At 34.5% G+C, this 20143-nt stretch overlaps 1 protein-coding gene across 1 annotated transcript; it reads right to left on the bottom strand.

Moving 5' to 3' along the window:
• Window positions 1-271: 271 nt before the first annotated feature.
• Window positions 272-19216, bottom strand: LOC138715316 (5'-deoxynucleotidase HDDC2). Its single transcript, XM_069848097.1, has 4 exons — window positions 19076-19216; window positions 15885-16009; window positions 14093-14261; window positions 272-1399 (listed from the first exon to the last, which is right to left on the bottom strand). Exons 1-4 carry the CDS (start codon window positions 19133-19135, stop codon window positions 1169-1171), a joined length of 585 nt encoding a protein of 194 aa, XP_069704198.1. The 5' UTR covers window positions 19136-19216; the 3' UTR covers window positions 272-1168.
• Between the last annotated feature and the right edge of the window lie 927 nt (window positions 19217-20143).

Raw genomic sequence — 20143 nt, 5'->3', positions numbered from 1 at the left:
ATGTCCTGAATTGGGACCACAAAGAAGTACAGTTGAGCAGAGTTGGCAGACCATCACGAATAATGTTGAAAAGCATTATGCAGAAATACTCAAGATCAAGCACAAGAAGTTAAGCGATGTTAAGCAACTTTTTCCAATTTTTCATGATTATTACACTGGTTTAGTTCCTGACAACTTAGTGGAAGATGATGTCGAAGTAGAACTTACACAATTAAGATTGTATTGCTTGGTGGTTATTTTTCTATGAATGGCGTATGAGTACAATCTCACATTTTTCCTTAAGTTTTTTTTTTTTTTTTTTTTTCGTCAAAGTTAAAATAACTAATATGAAAAGTTTTCATACTTCTTGCACCCACACTCTGTATAAGAACGATTATTATTTTTTTCTATGATAAATCAATATCTTGTCAAATGCAGTATTTATCACATAAAATTAAATACATTATGGAAATCTGGCTTTCAGATAGAAGCTTCCTGTGAAGCGGGCTTGAATGATTTCATGGGAAAAATTGTTCTGGGACCGGCTATCGATCCCAGGACTCTTCACTTAGCGCACGAATGCTCTACCAACTGAGCTACCCCATAATTAAATACTGATTTGTTCAGAATTATAATACAGTTTGTACTATTTAGTCCTTTTCCAACCTAAAATTTATTGCAAAATAAAAAGAGGCAATAATAGGATAAGCCACAAAATAATTGTCACTTATGTATAAAAATATAAAAATATCAATCAATAATCACGAAATATGCAATTCAATTTAAACTGAATCAAAGTACATGAAATAATGAATAAAATAATGTGAATAAAGTAAAATTGATAATTACAGAACTTCTCAAAACATAAAAATGGTTATATCTCAAAACATGCAATATGTGGCTTGTCTTGTTATTGTCCCAAGCCCTTCAATTTTATTAAAATCACACATGTGCCACAGTGAAATAGATAGGGCTACGTCCATTTCTAATGTTTTAATAGAATCTCAAAAAGCTTCATTGCATTTCTAATCGCATTATGGAAGTTCTTTAAATCTTGGGGTAACAGTATTGGTAAGCAGTTCTTGCCATTTACGAAGCAAGTCTTTGCATTATAAAATAATTCTGCTAATAAAGAGAACAACATTTAAATCTCTTTCAAAAATAAATACATACTAAATTGTGATAAATGTTATTGTGGGACGGAATGTGCATTTTCAAACTCTGATCTCTGCTTATTGAGTTCAGATACAAGTGATGTAACCAATGGATGTGAAAATTTTCCACTAGTCGAGTCAAAGAATTCCTGTAGTCCATGCGGTCTACTTTCAGCTTTCTCATATTCAAAAGCCTGAAGAATCATGTCAAATCTGTCCAATTCCTTTACTAGTTTTGCTTCTGGTGTTTTCTGTCCTTCATATTCCTGTCAAATAAATATTCGTAATTAGTAAATGTTGCATAAAAGAGAATTACTGGTACACAATTTTATTCAAGTTACAGATTTTCAAATGGATGGAACCAATATAATTATTATATACAATTGTAAGCACATTCTCTTCCTTCTTCACTGTAGGATGTAAAGCAGTTAATTTATTTAGCAATACTGTTGAAACTACTCTGAGACAATGAGATGATAGAATGGAGGTAATGGAACAATGGTGGAATGACAATTATTGCAATGAAATCATAACAAACTGGGTTGGGAGGAACAAGTCACTAATACTACAAGGAACGCCTGGAAAGCACTACATTTATTTATGCGTATTCTTAAGAAAATTAACCGAAGGTCAAAAGAATTAGCGTACAAAACCACTGTTCACCCAATTATGGAATATGGAGCAGTAGTTTGGGATCCGTACAGACAAAATCAGTAAAACAGGAAAAGTTAATTACCAGAATTGCATAAAAATACCTTTTCCAAAGCCTCCTTAGTACTGTACCACGTTACAAAATATCTCTAGATGCAGTAACTAATGTTTGTGTCATTATTACAGTTATCTTTAAATAACTTGAAAACAATTAGAGATATCTCAAAACGGATTGCACCATTGATTTTTTTAGAAAACTTCACATGATTTTTAGTATATGATTTCACATGATTTTGACCCTCTTTCCATTTAAAATTTCAAAGTTGCAACTAAAATGGCGGCTTTTGAGATAGCTGAGGGCTAGAATCGAATGTGTCACTGGTAGAGCATTTGGACTTACAAATACTGGTAACACCTATAGTAATCGAAAATCAAGCATATGGAAGATATTTATATGGTTCCAGACTTTTGATTCACCCTGCATATCAAAATGGGAAAGGGACATGACGAAGAGATAGTAAAAGACTTAGAGTGGGAATTTCTCGAATCAATGCGACGAAAAACCAGATAGTGCATTGTTTAAGACACAAATGGGACACAAAGCATGGACCGACATCAGTGCTAGATTAGTGACACCATCATTCTTAGGCAGGGCTGATCATATTAGGAAGTTTAAATGCAGAAAACAAAGAACAGACGTGGCAAAATTTTCCTTTGTTAACCACACAATAGTTGACTGGAACAGCTTACCTGCGGCAATCTTTTATGATGGTCCTTTCAAAATCAATACATTTAAGGAAAGATTGAGAAGATTAAACTGAGTATTTAGTTGTAGGTGCAGTGTAATTAACTAAGTGTGTCATGTAATTAATTAAGTTGATATGTAATTAATTAAGGTGACTTGTAATTACTTAAGTTGATAACAGTTGGGTTTAATAGAAGTACTTATAAATTAGATTTACTTTTGCTTATAGTAGGCGTTATTATAGCATAGTCTTTATCTATAGTCCTAGGTTTATTGCATTTATTTATAGTTAGAATTAAATTTAAGCGCCCTGTTTGTCCAAAAATTTCGATAATAATTCAAGAGAATAATTCCAGCCCCTTTGGTGAAAAGTATGTTACTGAAAAACGTGTGATGTAAGTTAGTTTTTTGTTCTGAAAGAACCATATGGGTAGTAACTTTTCTGCAGTTCATACTCAGGGACATAACAAAAATTCAGACGTATTTCAACTCTAGAAAGTGTATAACTCACTCTGTTGGATTTGCTAATGCTCACTATCATAGTGTTGTTGTTTAGTCAACTGTCCGAAGACAGGTCTGAAACTCACAAGTGATACCAAGAAAGCGTCACTTTTGAGGCAACTAGGTTAGAAGATAATGGGGTAGGGTGGCCAGTTCCTTTCCCTCTCCATTGCATACATCGCCGACTAGCTACATATTACACTAGTCAGACTTCGGATGCATACAAACAATTATTCCTCCTCTGACACATATCGCCAAGTGAGATGTACTGTAATGATATGTAACAATTTTATTGGTATTATTGAAATTGTGCAATTGAACTCATCATTTCGTTAGAATGTGTAAGAATTTCGCCAGACTGAAATCTGAACTTCCAAAATTTAGACTGAAATCTGAACTTCCAAAACTTATGTTCCAATTATACTGTTTTCTGAGAGTCAGTCTTGCCTCATTTAAATTTGTGCCGTTTTAATTTCGGCACTCTGTGTTTCTTTCATTCTTTTTCTTTCTTCTTCGTTATTTATGTCATTTTTCTTGTTGTTAGTTACCCTTACTTCTCATAGATGGCATTCTATTCCGCCATTTTAGGTCTCTTTCTTCCTTTTATAGATAGCTTGTTTTCTTTCCGCCATTCATGGTCTCTTACTTCTCACGTATAAGGAGCAAATTTAAGTTATCACGTGACATGGGTTTTAGATTTTCATTGGCCCTATTCACATTAATTATTAATTAGCGTCGGTTCTCCTGAGAGGGACGCTTGATGCGGTGCAGTCTGGGGTCGAAACTCGAAGAGTACGGTTGTCTGACAGCCGTGGAGAGCTGAGGGGTTTTTGTTTAGCGACTATCTGTGATGGGATCACGGATAACACAGCCCAGGTGGGGACATGTACTGCTGTAGTCGGGGCTCGATCGAAGATAATGTCTTACTACATGTGGAAGCGTGGCCGAGCTGTGGTGTGGTGTGCTGTGTGATAACCAGACATCGGATTCTAGGGCAAATGCCTATTTTGTTGTTTCTTTAGGAGAAAAGTAAAAATAATTATTAATATTTGTGTTTCATAGAAATTGAAAGGTATTCAAAGAGTTTTATAGTGCCCTAAAATGCCCTAAAACGGTTATTAGAGCCTAATTTGTTAATATTCGCCTAAAAATACCTAACTCACTGTAAAGTTTCCCATTTTACTCTTACTTTTTATAATTTATACATGCATTCACTGCGAAATTTAAGGCATTTAAAAAGTGGAAAGTTTGCTTCACACCGGCCATGAAACCATTGATAAAGGAAACAAAATGTTTTGAATCTCACAATACTCACAATAGATTTCACCGAATTTAACATGTTTGGAGGCATAAATGCCGACAAAGAACCAACCTTAGTTTTGAAGCAGGCAACAATCACAACATGTGCTGCTACCGATTCAGAGATATACTATACTATATAGGTCTGAAACCGATTAGCTGTACTGCCCTTCAGAGTGTCATAAAATCACAATTTTTGGAGAAAGAGTGTTTTTGAAATATTTATGAAAAGTCGTAAAACTGCGAATTAGTAGGGTAAACCGTTACAAAATATTTAAAAGAATGGCCCTCCTAGTGTTAACACTACCAGGAAATGCAACAATAAGTGGAACTTTGTATTTTTGTCCAATTGAATCTCGATAACAACGGTTCATTTGAATGCTCGTTAACAGTTGCTCTTTCCCTCACCTTATTTGTGTTGAGAAGTTTTGAGCGGTAGGACGTTTTCCTGTGAAGTTTAACGTGATAATGCCGAAAAATATAAGTGCAAAATCTACATTGATCCGGCAATGGCTAACAGAATATTCAGAATTCACTTATGATGAAAAATAATATTCTGCAAGTTTTGTAGCAAACAGGTATGTAACAATAGTTGAAATATATAAATTCTATTATTTTTAATGAGTAGGCCTATAATATTTATACATTGACTGAGCTATCCTGAGGTATAATTCTTTTTAAGACCACTACACTTTAACCTTTTAAATTCCGATAGTTAAAGTATTTGCAGGTCATTAAAATTTTGATTGTTCGAACCCACTAACTTTGTGATAGAAATACGGCAATACAACAATTAGGATTTTATTTTAATTCAGTTTACTTTACATTTTTAGATTTCGCAAGAAAAGAAGTGCCACCTAAAGCAGCATGTGCAAGGAGCGGCTCATAAGGCTAAAGCTCAGCAGAAAAATCAACTGCAACAAACTTTACTAACACAGCCTACTTCATCCAATCTCAGCAGCAATTTCTATGCTGATTTAACCAGAGCGTTTGTTGCTGCTAACATTCCCTGGAATGCAATTGAAAATCCGGTTTTAAGACAGTTTTTACAAAAATACTGCAAACAAAATATCCCATCTGAGTCGACCCTAAGAAAAAATTACTTAGACAGAATATACAATGAAACTTCAGCTTCCATTCGGGAGGATATAGGTGATTCTTACATATGGGTCTCTGTGGATGAAACCTCAGATCCTATGAATAGGTATATAGCAAATATGGTAGTAGGAAAACTTAGTCCTGATGGACCTTCGATTCCACACCTCGTATGTGTTAAGGAACTTTCGAAAGTGAATAGCCAAGCCATTGCTTATTTTGTAAATAAAGGCCTACAGTCTTTATACTCAGGTAATATAGACGATTCTAAAGTTCTGTTGTTTTGTACTGATGCTGCCTCATACATGGTTGCTGCAGCTCCACTTCTTAAAACATTTTATCCTAACCTCACGCATGTAACCTGTCTAGCACATGGCCTTCACAGGGTTTCTGAAACAATCCGGAATGAATTTCCTCTTGTCAATTCGTTTATTTCTAACACAAAAAAATGTTTTTGTAAAGCCCCATCCAGGATTTCAATATTCAGAGAGAACTTTCCAGATATCCCACTCCCACCTCAGCCGGTTGTTACACGATGGGGAACCTGGATTCAGTCAGTGGTGTATTATTCTAAGTATTTTAAAGAAGTGATCACAGTTATTGATAAATTACCTGAAACTGATAGTGCAGCGTGTGTGAAAGCAGTGAAAGATTGTCTGAATGACTCACGAGTGAAAAACGATATTGCCTACATAACATCAAACTTTTCTTTCATACCTGCAAGCATTGAACAATTAGAACGTGAAAAACAATCTCTTTGTAGCCAAATAGCAATAGTAAAGGAAGCTCAAGTGAACATACATTCTGCTTTGGGCGAAACTGGGAAAAAAGTTAAAAATAAGTGGGACAATGTATTAAATAAGAATGTAAGATTTTCATTGTTGGAAAAAGTATCAAGAGTGATATCGGGGGAAAGTGTAAATGTTCCAGTAAGTGTTGATGTTTCTATTGTACCTAATTTAAAATTTGCGCCTCTCACATCAGTTTCGGTTGAAAGAAGTTTTTCTGCTTTCAAAATGATTCTCAGTGACAAAAGGCAAAGGTTAACTTTGGAGAATTTAGAAAAAATTCTGGTGGTTTACTGTGCAGATAATTATAATAAAGTCTGAGCATGGAACTGAATTTCAATAACTTAAAATGAGTAATCTTGATATCAATAATCATTATTTCATTAGTTTCAATATATTAAATTTGTGCAGCTCTGTTTATAAATACAATATAGTATTCTTTTTTAATGTTTAAACATACTTTTTTGTGCGTATTTTAGTGTATAACTAAAAATTTCAGTGAAAGAAATAAGTATGATGCCTTGATGTGCCTAAAATGCCTATTTTCATTAAAATAGAACCTAATTTTACAAATTTTGAGCTTATTTTAGGCGCCTAAAACTGCAATTTTTAGTGCCTAAAAATCCGATGTCTAGTGATAACGGAGGCATGAGAGTTGAAGAGAGACCATTGTTGTTTGGTTTCGAGACTGGCCTACCAGCCATCATAACAGGTTTTTCTACATCAGTAATTGTATGTTTCTTTTGATTAGTAGAAGTATATTTGATTTCATACAGAGTATTAGGTAATTCACGTTTGTTTAAAGAATAAGCTGGCATTCGTCAAGTGTATATTTTACATTGGTTGTGTTTGGTTTCGTATTAGTGCTTTCTGCCACATCTGACAAGTTTGGACTTGTCTAACAAGTTACATATACTTATAATCTGTGGGTATAGATGGTGTTACTATTGTGTGTAATGGTGAATGCCAGTTGAGTGACGATTAGTGGCAAGCCAGTTTCGATGCATTGGTGGAGTTATAGGTGGCTGTATTTCTACTGCATCCTTTTTGTTCATCTTCCAATTATCGGAAGTGCTAATTAATAAAATGTAAACGGATAGTTGATTATTTATACTGAGTGTTTTCTTTTGTACCACCTCACCCATGAGACAATCGACCCTATCATACGACTGACGGCAGGGCAAAACTTTATCGTTTAAGTATTATTTACTTATTATTTATACCAACTATTCAAATTAAACAGAGGCTCACTGTTGGAAATTGTAACACTAGAAGTAAAATGCTTTGCTTCAATTAACAGATTCGGCCCATTTATGAAACTTATAAAATGTGACAACCAAATGTAAGACTTCTATTGAAGCCTGACCCCAAGGTCAAGGAAGACGACGGTCAAGAGGTTACATGAGAAAGGACTTCTGACCAGCGTCCCCTCTATTCAGTCTGTCGAGAGTCTATATAAATCATTAACACATTGTAAACATGCTTGCTTGCTGGCATCTGGTAACAAAGTAGTTCTGTCACGACCACCGAGAACTTAGTTTCCGCAACGAACCTACAACTACAGTCTGTCTGTCAACCCAAGGGCTACAGACACGACAGTACTGCCTGATAATTGATGTACATATCAGCCAGAACTTCAATCAATGGAACAACACAGTGTTATGTCATTTATAAATGATGTAAATAATAGTTGTGTAAATTAAGTACCGTAGTTGGTTTTTTAATGCCTCCAGCCATGACTAACAGAAACCTTTCCTGTTGGAAAGTTATCCCCCTCTCATAAATTCATATTAACATCCCCGCCAGGGATACAGGGATACTTCTATCCCCCCTCACCTCTTCATAAAATTTGTTTTAATACGAGTATACTTTATAAAAGTACAGTATACAGTAAGTAAAGAAAATAATACTGATGTATTATCATCACAGGCAAGCTGACAACAATCAATAACTTACGAATTACACATCTTATATTAAGCCTGCTCATGGATATAATTATTATTAATTTATTATTATGATCAAGATGCAAGATAAGCAACTCAGTGTGACCAAGCGTAGAGCCATATTGAATGAGATAATAATAATTTTATGTGTGATATTCTCTATCTAAGATTCTATCCCCCCTTCATCAGAAATCTTAATTCGCACTCTGGTCACGTCACTAGTAGAGATTCATTGGTAATGTACAACACACTTTAATTCTTTCGTGCAACAGAAAGAAATAAAGTGTGTTGTAAAGTATCAATGAATCGCTACTAGTGACATCATATCAATAAACAAACTACGTCATAACATGAAGCAGCTGGTTATCTTCGTATTTCATTCATCGAATTAGGTTATGTTTGTCTCTTTAATCGTAATATATTTTAAGGTAGGTTATACAGCAAAGATTCGTAGATTTTATGAATTTCGTAACCCTGCAATGTTATTTATTTTCGTTTACTTCTTTAATAATGAAAAATTTATTCTTTACTGATTATCATCATGTTCTTCCACAGTCCCCGCGTAATGCTCCTTGATAATTTCCAATATTAGCCAACAGATGCCAATAAGAATCTTCACCCCCAAATTTAATTGTTATGGCATTACAAATACTGCAGAATTATTGAAATGATGTCAAAGGAGATGAAATTATTTCTTTTGAAATACAAGCAAGAAATGATATTCTATAGCACATATTTTTATCAAAATATAACTTGTATGACTTGAGGCTTTCCCACCATATGATGTAGAATAACTCTTCTCGGGTTCTCAGCCAGGTGAGTTGGAGATTTGCTTCCAAGCTTTCGACGGCTAGCTCTGCTATCTTCTTCAGGGAATGAAGTGATGTGGGACCACGTCTAGCCGGTATATATGCAATAGTAGGGCTTCCCGCTGCGGGCCAATCAGGAGCTAGTTCCTAGTCCCGACCGCCAGGTGCATTCTGGTTGGTGGAAGCGGTAGCCAATCAGGAGCTAGTTGCTGGTCCTGACTGTCTGCCGTGTGCTGGTGGTCTAAGCATATTGATGGAAGGTTTCCATGCTGTACTCAGCTGTAGACCCCCGTCTTTGTTGAAATTATTGCCATCTAGCTGGATTTCGATGGCTTCCAATACGGCCTAGAAACTGGTCATAAGATAGATTTCGGCACCACCACCATCTTGGACAAGACATCAGATTACTGGTACTTGGTTATCAAGGAAGCCATCGAAATCCAGCTAAATGGCAATAATTTCAACACACATGGGGTCTACAGCTAAGTACAGCATGGAAACCTGCCATCAATATGCTTAGACCACCAGCACACGGCAGACAGTCAGGACCAGCAACTAGCTCCTGATTGGCTACCGCTTCCACCAACCAGAATGCACCTGGCGGTCGGGACTAGGAACTAGCTCCTGATTGGCCTGCAGCGGGAAGCCCTACTATTGCATATATACCAGCTAGACATGGTCCCATATCACTTCATTCCCTGAAGAAGATGGCAGAGCTAGCCGTCGAAAGCTTGGAAGCAAATCTCCAACTCACCTGGCTGAGAACCTGAGAAGAGTTATTCAAAATATATCTTATTATTATGAATTAAATATGTTTAAATCACATTGGTACATGTATGTATTAATCTCGTTTCACTGGTAGAGAATACTTGACAATTCACTAGTAAGTTACAAATACTAGTACTTTTGTGGAACACAATCGTGAAACTTCATTGGTAAATTGTAAGTATGGAGTGGTAAAATACTACTGTAGAAAAATCTTTTGTGGAACAAAAACTCTAGTATTTTTACTACTTACTAGAGAATTCACTTGTAATGACAACACCAAACCTTTATGGAATAGGCCCTAGGTCACCAGTATACTTAAGATATGAATGTTATGTAAATTTTGGTATAATTTTAACAGTAACAGAGGTAAAAATTAATAACAGACAAACTGACTACTGGTGCACATATCGATATATAACTTACATGGCCAGACAATGTAAGTTTGTTACACTATCTGCAAGATCATTCTGACAAGTTTAACAACAGCAGACGACATTTTACACAATAAATTCCAAAGAATTGTTTCATTCTCTCTTCTTTACGTGCCAAGATAGTACTCACTATACCTCTAGTCCACATTCTGTTCTGGCCCATAAATCAGGACACTTTGGAGATATGCATGTTTCATATTCACACAAAGAACCAATCCAGAAAAACAATTCTTCCAAAAAGACTGCATATATTAATACTGTACATCTGAGACAAAGATTCCACAGAACTTAAGAATCTGTGAGCTGAAAGCGAATAAATTGTTGGGTAAAAAGAGGTCTTCTAAGATCTTCTCCCATACATTTCTTAATGGAGTCAGTTCTTTAATCAATGTGACCAACATTATTCTAGATCCCCGAAGACTGTTTATAAAAATATGAAATAAAATTTTAAAAACTGAATGTAATATATCCTGAAACCACAGCACCGGTGAGCTCTGGCCCAACTAAAGCACTGGTATTAGCAATATGACTAACAGTAGCCATAAATACATTATACTGTATACAGTATTGCCTCTGTATAGCAGACGTCAGTTTAGTGTACTTTTCAGTTTTGCATCATATTTTCAATTCCCCACTGAAATCTCATACATTATAATGCAAAGATTTTTAATTTTTTCATTGATTAAAGTTCTCGTTAACACTTTGTTAAAAACATAAAATTTACACTGTCACACGTTAAAAGTGTTAAAATTGTTTAAAAAGGTATTTACCTTCGACAGACGGCCCGTTTCGACGCTATTTGTCGTCGTCTTCAGTGTCTCTTGAACCACTGCTGATTTTGGCTCTGCGATGTGCAGTTGTCGATGGTAGGGGTGGGGGTGTGTTGTTCCTATGGTGGGGGTTGGTTGTCTGTATGTTATGACGTATTATGATGTCAAACAATGTGTGCGTATTAAACTGTAGTTGCGTATTAAGTATGTAATGTGGGTGTGCTATTGTATTCTTATATATTTCGTATTGTTCTAGGATATTTAACTGTAAACCTTTTGGTGTGATGTGTAAAATTTCCATATCTGTTTCTATATTATTGTAGTCATGATTATTGTCGATAATGTGATCTGCGTAATTTGATGTAATGTAAGGTTTGGTTATAGCTTTAATATGTTCGTTGTATCTTGTATGAAAGGATCTTCCTGTCTGTCCTATGTAAAAATGTGGGCAACTATTGCATTTTAATTTATAAACTCCAGTTGAATTATATATATTTGAATGTTTAGTGTGGTTGTTTAAGAATTTCTGTGTTGTATTATTTGTTTTGTATGCAATTTTGTACTTTAGTTTTCTGAATGGAGTTGCGATTTTGTGGGTATTCGTATTGTGATATGTTAATTTATGTATTTTTTCTCGCGTGCTGTTTGTGTTGGTTTGGTCTGTTTTTGTTTTGCCTTTTTTATTAGTGTGTCTATTATGTTAGGGTTGTATCCATTGTCTTGTGCTATATATTTTATTGTGTTTAATTCTTCCGTGTAGTTGTCTTTGTTCATTGGTATATTAATTAATCTATGTGTCATTGTACGGAAAGCTGCATGCTTATGTTGTATGGGATAATTTGATGAATTGTGTATATGTGTTGTGGTTGTAGTGGGTTTCCTATATATTTTGAATTCGTGTCTGTTATTTGTTTTGGTTATGGTGATGTCTAAGAAGTTTATAGCTTGCTTATGTTCCATTTCTACTGTATGCCATGTACTGGCATCGATATGTAGATGACATAATAGTCTTATATAATGGAAACAAAAGACAAATAGAAAACCTACATCAACAACTCAACAAAATACACCCCAAATTAAAATATACAGTAGAAATGGAACATAAGCAAGCTATAAACTTCTTAGACATCACCATAACCAAAACAAATAACAGACACGAATTCAAAATATATAGGAAACCCACTACAACCACAACACATATACACAATTCATCAAATCATCCCATACAACATAAGCATGCAGCTTTCCGTACAATGACACATAGATTAATTAATATACCAATGAACAAAGACAACTACACGGAAGAATTAAACACAATAAAATATATAGCACAAGACAATGGATACAACCCTAACATAATAGACACACTAATAAAAAAGGCAAAACAAAAACAGACCAAACCAACACAAACAGCACGCGAGAAAAAATACATAACATTAACATATCACAATACGAATACCCACAAAATCGCAACTCCATTCAGAAAACTAAAGTACAAAATTGCATACAAAACGAATAATACAACACAGAAATTCTTAAACAACCACACTAAACATTCAAATATATATAATTCAACTGGAGTTTATAAATTAAAATGCAATAGTTGCCCACATTTTTACATAGGACAGACAGGAAGATCCTTTCATACAAGATACAACGAACATATTAAAGCTATAACCAAACCTTACATTACATCAAATTACGCAGATCACATTATCGACAATAATCATGACTACAATAATATAGAAACAGATATGGAAATTTTACACATCACACCAAAAGGTTTACAGTTAAATATCCTAGAACAATACGAAATATATAAGAATACAATAGCACACCCACATTACATACTTAATACGCAACTACAGTTTAATATGCACACATTGTTTGACATCATAATACGTCATAACATACAGACAACCAACCCCCACCATAGGAACAACACACCCCCACCCCTACCATCGACAACTGCACATCGCAGAGCCAAAATCAGCAGTGGTTCAAGAGACACTGAAGACGACGACAAATAGCGTCGAAACGGGCCGTCTGTCGAAGGTAAATACCTTTTTAAACAATTTTAACACTTTTAACGTGTGACAGTGTAAATTTTATGTATTTAATTTTTAACGTTATCATTACTAGTGATCATTTCATTATTATGTACGAAAATTATTAAAGCCGATATATATTTTTTTAACATTTACATCCTTATTTTATGTATTCTTGGTTGCAGATTTTCTGTATTTATGTGTACCTCTTTTTATTTTGAACACGTTGACAGGAAACACAGTATTGTATAGCATCTTGCGTGCATATGATCATAGTTTTTAGCAAGAATGATTGATTCTTATGTCATTGGGTGAACCTCAATAGTTTGAAGAGGATAAATTATTGAGAAAAAACCAAACTGAAGTTAAGAACTACTTCAAATTTTGTTGATTGTACCACAGTCTAGTATATGCAGTCACGAAGGTTGAGTTGTGATGATGCTAGGAATAAAATACTGTGCCGGTACTATTTCACATTGTCTGTAATGAGGCAATATTAGCGATCCTAGTGGTTAGCAACTATCTATGGATGCATATTTATTACGTATTGAGCTTCATGACTGTATATACTAGACTGTGATTGTACTATGTACCATGTGTATATTATTATTTGTTGAAATAGTAACTTTAACTTAAATAATTTTTTTGTTATAATTTTAAAATTGAGTCCTACATACACTTCTTGTAGTTCTTGAGTTCGTTGAATTTCACATGAACTGTAAACATAGCTGCAATAGAAGAAAGCTAAGATATGTTGTGGAATAACTTTGCATTATCTAATGTAGAATCAAAACAACTTTGTATGGATAAAACTTTTTTTTTTCATTGTAACTTACTTTTCAAAATAAAGTACTGGTATAAATAATATTATTGCCTGATGTAAGTTATACTGAGATTTTATTATATGATGCAAAAGCCTCAGAACCTATTAATCTATATATTTATACTGACAGTTTTACATTTGTTTGAAACAAATATAGAAAACACCACCAATCTATAAAGCATTAATTAACATTGAGGTAATCCAAAAACAAAATAATACTGTTCATGAATATTTTAAATCACTATACAGGTTACTGTTCACTTCATTGTTATATTTATATTTGCGTACCTTATAAAGACTATAAAGTTCTATTCCAGATGAACCCGCCAGTGTTGCCAGTTCCTTCATTGCCTCATCTTCACGCCTGTGCTTTTCCTCTGGATCTATCCCACACCTCGGTGTGATGTCACCCACAATACATTCAGCAAGGTCATGTACCAAAGCAATTTTGAGGCACCTTACAGAAGACATGATGATACTATCAATATCACATGTATGGTATGTAAATATGTAAAATGTTGAATGGAATCAAGCAAAAGTTCTTACAAAACACACTGAATATGTATGATTAGTAAAAGAATAATAATTATATTTCATTTAGGCTTAATATGTATTACATAAATTGAAGCAGGTGCTAAAATAAAACTGTTAACCCTTAATACTCAACAGTCTACTATAAAATAATATAGACATGAAACTGAACTGTTGTTTTTCCTTTTCTTCTACTAATGGTGGGTACTGGTGCTTGATTGTTCGCCATTCATCCATATGAAGCCAGTAGTGTGACCAATTTAGCAACAGAGTCACTGCGCTATAGGAGGCTGGTCTATGCTACACTCACAGACATGAGATGATGATGGAGATTTGGTAGAATGCCACAGGGGAACCAGAGCTTCTGGAGAAATCCCTGTGTTACCTGGACCACAGGCTTGCCCGACATGAGTTATAAATTGGGGGTACACCAGGGATCGAACCCGAGTCCACAGGATTTTTTAACACGTTTCAGTAAACCTCTGGTTTTTCATCACATGAAATTTAACCCTTAAGCAGTCGCACGGGGTGTTGTCAACACACCAATCACATATACAGAGATGTTAACTACATATTGAGTAAGCCTGTACTTCTGAAACTTTCAGTACCTTTCTTAGAATTGGTAAGGCAACAATAATCATAAACATGTTTGAAATCGGAATTCGCATACTCGAAATAATAACGATTTAAGTGGTGTGGTGTGATGCCAACACCCCAGGCTCCTATTGTAAATAGTAACAGTGACTAATCTGACCATACCTGTGCAACAAATAATAACAATGGTTGTTAAGTTTGAATATTAGGTTTAGTGAACCAATATTAAAATATTACCATTACTGTACATTAATTATAACATTCCGATAGGTATTAAAGTATTTCATATAGTTGTGTAAATAAAAAAAGAGTGACATTTTAATTCTTCACTAAAAATATAGTTCATAAGAACCCATTACATTTGGGGTGTCTCTTAATGTTACAAAGTTAGGTGCGACTGCTTAAGGGTTAAAATGTAAGAAAACGTGAAAACAAACGAAATAAAAAGCAAAGCAAAACGTTTACATGTCCTATTAACCCATCATCAATCTGATAATTCCTTTGTGAGATACGTATTTTGGTTTTCTCCTCAAATTTCCTTCATGAACTAGTTAATACCTTGGGAGGGGCAACACTTTTTCTATGCAGTATAATAAAATTCATGTGCCACATGACATTCTGCTCAAATTTTTTATGTAACAGTGATGATACTGAGATATTACTACGAATATTATTAATAAAGTAAATACAAAATTAGCTACAGGAATCAATGTTATCTTCACTGCACCATATATCTGCCGACACAAAATTAGAACATTGAACACTAATCTTTTGGTATCACGAATATTTAACAAAACTTTAAAATTCACATAGCACCACAACTCACTACTCAAGCTTCTTTCCAAAATAACAATGTAGTCTAACCTTTACCATTATTTCAGAGTCGATAGATCTATGGGATTGATGAAACACTTTTTCATTAATGTTATTTAAATTTTAATACATAATATATTACCTTGTTTTGTCCAAATTATCTTTATCATCCAGAAGAAAAGTGAGGATTCCCATTCGGTACATATGTCCTGCTATACACTCCGGTCCTTCAACATGACGCAGTACCCATCCAGTGCGCTTAATTTTCTGAAACATAACATTATAATAAGTGAAAGAGACAAACACAAAAGGCTTAAAAATTATTTTTATGGGGCGTGTGTTTTGCTAAAAGACGAAATAGCTCACACTGCTAAATATGAAAGTCTGATCGAAAGCATTTTTGATAGAATTATTTTAAAACACGGAGAAAGCTCAGAGTCATACAGATCTTTTAATATATCTCTGCCAGTGAGTGACCAGTAAATTTCAAGTGGCTTATCTTGGTCGTGGGCATCAGAGCATTAAAAAGCATTGCTACTTTTTGTTATCTTTCTTCCCCCTACCAGAAACCATGATATTATACAGAGGCAGAGATATAATAACAGATCTGTAGATCGAATTACAGCAGCAACGACACGGTCTGTGAACTACTGATATGTATGGGTGAAGTTTTGAGAGATGAATTGAAGAAAACATTGAAAAACAGGAAGTTCTCCATTTTGGCAGATGAAATGGGGCTGACTATAATGTTCAGAGTTGTGGAAGGTAAGTCCCCATGGAAAAGTTCTTGGCAATAATCAAAATCCCTAATGGAAAGACAGGAACTACTGCAGATGCTACAGACAAGGCACCGACTGCTTTTTATTTATATTATAATATCATCATTGCCTTTGGATTTGATGGTGTTTCCAGTATAGTTGGGAATATTGAAGGTGTGAGAAAGAAGCTTCCAGAAAAGGCAAGCACTGAAGTTCTCTACATACACTTTAAAGCACACATCCTGTCCCTGGCAGCAGCTTCCTGCAGGAACTAAAACTTAGGATCAAAAGATTTGTTCATGTTTTGAAAGACATTTAAAAGCTATTTAGCAAGACGTCTAAAAAGGAAAGTATTTTACATGAAATTCAAGCAGTAATCAATGATCCAATTCTCAAGATTCCAGAATGTATTGCAGTGAGATGGTTGTCCCACTATAGAATAGTAAATGTTGTCTTTAGAAGATTGAAGTCTATCTCAATGGCTTGTGAGCACATCCACAAAGAAAGGGCAGACCTTCCATCATTCGCATAGGTATATTGCTGAAAATCAGAAATGAGAGTTTCTTCATTACCTGCCATGTGATGAATGAACTCAGTGCACTCTCTTACCTCAACAATGCTTTGCAAAAGAAGGGCTTGACTCTGGCCAAAGTCGTCCCCCTAATTACAACAAAATTGCACTTGCGGGATATTTTAAAAAAGTAGTGTAGAGACATCAAAAGTAGCATCCAAAAAAATGTTTAGTGTGAAATAATGGAGAATTTCAGATCTGAAGTGCGTCTCACTGCTAATGAAGCTGTGAAGAAAACATTCAAAGGGATGAATGAATTCTGTGAATGTGTAATCTAGAACAGTTCAACAACAAATCAATTCATATGAGTTTACAAGTCACAGGAAGACCTTTCAGTCATTAAAAGATTTACAAGACGCTGAAGTGAAAAAGTTTCATGGCAACTTTCCAATGTGTAATGTGGAACATGTATTTATAGACTTGGAATTTCTTAAAAAAAAATAAATAAAAAAAATACTAAACTCATTTGAAGATTTGGTTTCATTTTTATTTTTAATTTTATGTTTATAAATCATTGTCATTTTCTATACGTAACAATAATAATAATAATAATAATAATAATAATAATAATGTTGATGATGGATTATTATTATTATTATTATGATTATTATTATTATTACTACTACTACTACTACTACTACTACTACTACTACTACTACTACTATTTTCGTGAACTTAGAAAGAATAATGTTTTCCCTTAACATTAACTTTCTAGGCTTTCACTGTGATTGTGATCAGAATTTAACATAGGCCCTACACCTCCCCTGGGGCAAATTGTCTGAAAGAAAGAATGTTGAGATATTCTGAAGTTTAGTCCTTTTGAGTAATGAATGATTTTCAGGTGGCACACTTTACAGATCTGTGGTCAGTATTGTGAAATACGTAGGCTACTGCAGAAACAATCATTTTGCCAATGCCTCTTTACATCAGGTTGGCCCTTTTAAAGCAAGTTAGTCTTTCCTAGTGGTACTAGTTGGAAAGTTATGATGTGCTGTATAATCTTACATCAATAATTGGCCTTATATACCGAAAGTATGCGAAGATTTTATTTTTTATTTTAGTAATTATTTTACGACGCTTTATCAACATCTAAGGTTATTTAGCGTCTGAATGTGATGAAGGTGATAATGCCAGTGAAATGAGTCCGGGGTCCAGCACCGAAAGTTACCCAGCATTTGCTCATATTGGGTTGAGGGAAAACCCCGGAAAAAACCTCAACCAGGTAACTTGCCTCGACTGGGAATCGAACCCGGGCCACCTGGTTTCGCGGCCAGACGCGCTAACCGTTACTCCACAGGTATGGACAAGTATGCGAAGAAAATCGAACGAAACTTAAATACGGGTAAGCACCACTTTACCTACAGTCAAAATTTTTGACAAGATTAGAGGATTTGATGAAAGGTTAGCTAAGATACAGAACGAGGTGTTGAAAGATAGTAGTGATTTCATGACATTTCTTGAGTCCCGCGATAGTGTTTAAGTACTCCTATTTAAAGTTCCACCTGAGTAAAGCTTGAATATGGATAAGCACTACATTCTAATATATAGATTTTCATTTAACATATATTTAAAAAATCGAGGATTTGATGAAAGGTTAGCTAAGATACAGAACGAGGTGTTGAAAGATAGTAGTGATTTCATGACATTTCTTGAGTCCCGCGATAGTGTTTAAGTACTCCTATTTAAAGTTCCACCTGAGTAAAGCTTGAATATGGATAAGCACTACATTCTAATATATAGATTTTCATTTAACATATATTTTAAAAAATCGATAACATAAAAGAAGCAGAGCAGTCGTACGTTCATTAACTTACATATATCCACCATAACTGCACAAAATATCAGTATAATCATTGTATAGAATAAGACTGAATCATATGTTATGTACTAACTTAGGTTATTTCAAACACTCCGGTTTATTTCAAACACTCCGGTTTAAACCACAGAACAATTTCAAATTTTTAACTGAACCGAGATTTGTAACTTTAAAAAGGGGCAATATACCTTCAATCTTCCAACAAGTTGCAAAAATTCTATAAGATTAGCACTGTTTTCTTTCGACATAATTTCAAATATCACACACTGACAGTAATGAGTGTTATACACAACTACACGTGCACACAATCAGTATTGGCAACGTGATTCTTAAAAACTCGCTATGAAACAGTCCAGAAGCCGCTAAATTGCTATATTATCGATATAAAATGAGATTATTTTGTCCCTGTGAATGCTAAAAAAAATTCCCGCTAAATCCCTATTTCAACAACATAAATTTCATAAATTTTATCCGTTAAAATAATTGAACACTGACTGAAAAACGCCAATTCTAGCCAGAAAACCGCTGAATTGGCAACGCTGAGCATAATTTACACTCTGCATAGCTGCCAACTCAAATTTATGGTGATTTTTACTTCTGATGTGAGAAATCATCTGGTGACTTTTATGCCTTGTTCTAGTGATAATTTGCGAAGTCTAATTATTACTAAAACTATTTTTTTTTTCGCGCTCAAGATTTAGACCTGGTGCACACATTCGTTGTTTAAACGTATGTTACCGCTGCACTTTGTAGATTTGCAGGATCGTGGGGGGCAGCACGAATACTTGTATGTGTATGTATTTATTCACACTGCAATGGGTATATACCCAGTGGCAGTGGTAACTAATTACACTCAGTAATGACAATAATAAACTTATTAATTAAAAATACAATTAATAATAATAATACTAATAATTAATACTAATAACAACAACAACAACAGGGAATATCCTAAATTAAATGAAACGATCACTTAAAATAACATTTGAAATAAATCTAATTTGTATCTTAAAACTGAGATCGAACTAAAACCCACGAGTATGATATCACAGTCTACTATATACAGTCGCGAAGCTCAATATGTAGTAAAAATGCAAACATGGGTAGTTGCCCACCACTAGGATCGCTACTATCGTCTCATCATCGCAGATCTCTCTCCTAGCAGCCGACAAAATATGTTATACTTTCGTTGTCGTGTTCTTTTGGAAAAATTAACACCTTCCTTCCATTATTGAAATATTAAATGCATAAAGTTA

This window comes from Periplaneta americana, chromosome 15 (genome assembly GCF_040183065.1).
Source record: "Periplaneta americana isolate PAMFEO1 chromosome 15, P.americana_PAMFEO1_priV1, whole genome shotgun sequence".
Lineage (NCBI taxonomy): Eukaryota > Metazoa > Arthropoda > Insecta > Blattodea > Blattidae > Periplaneta > Periplaneta americana.
Note: the sequence above shows the minus strand (reverse complement) of the source record. Positions and strands in the feature narration are given on the sequence as shown.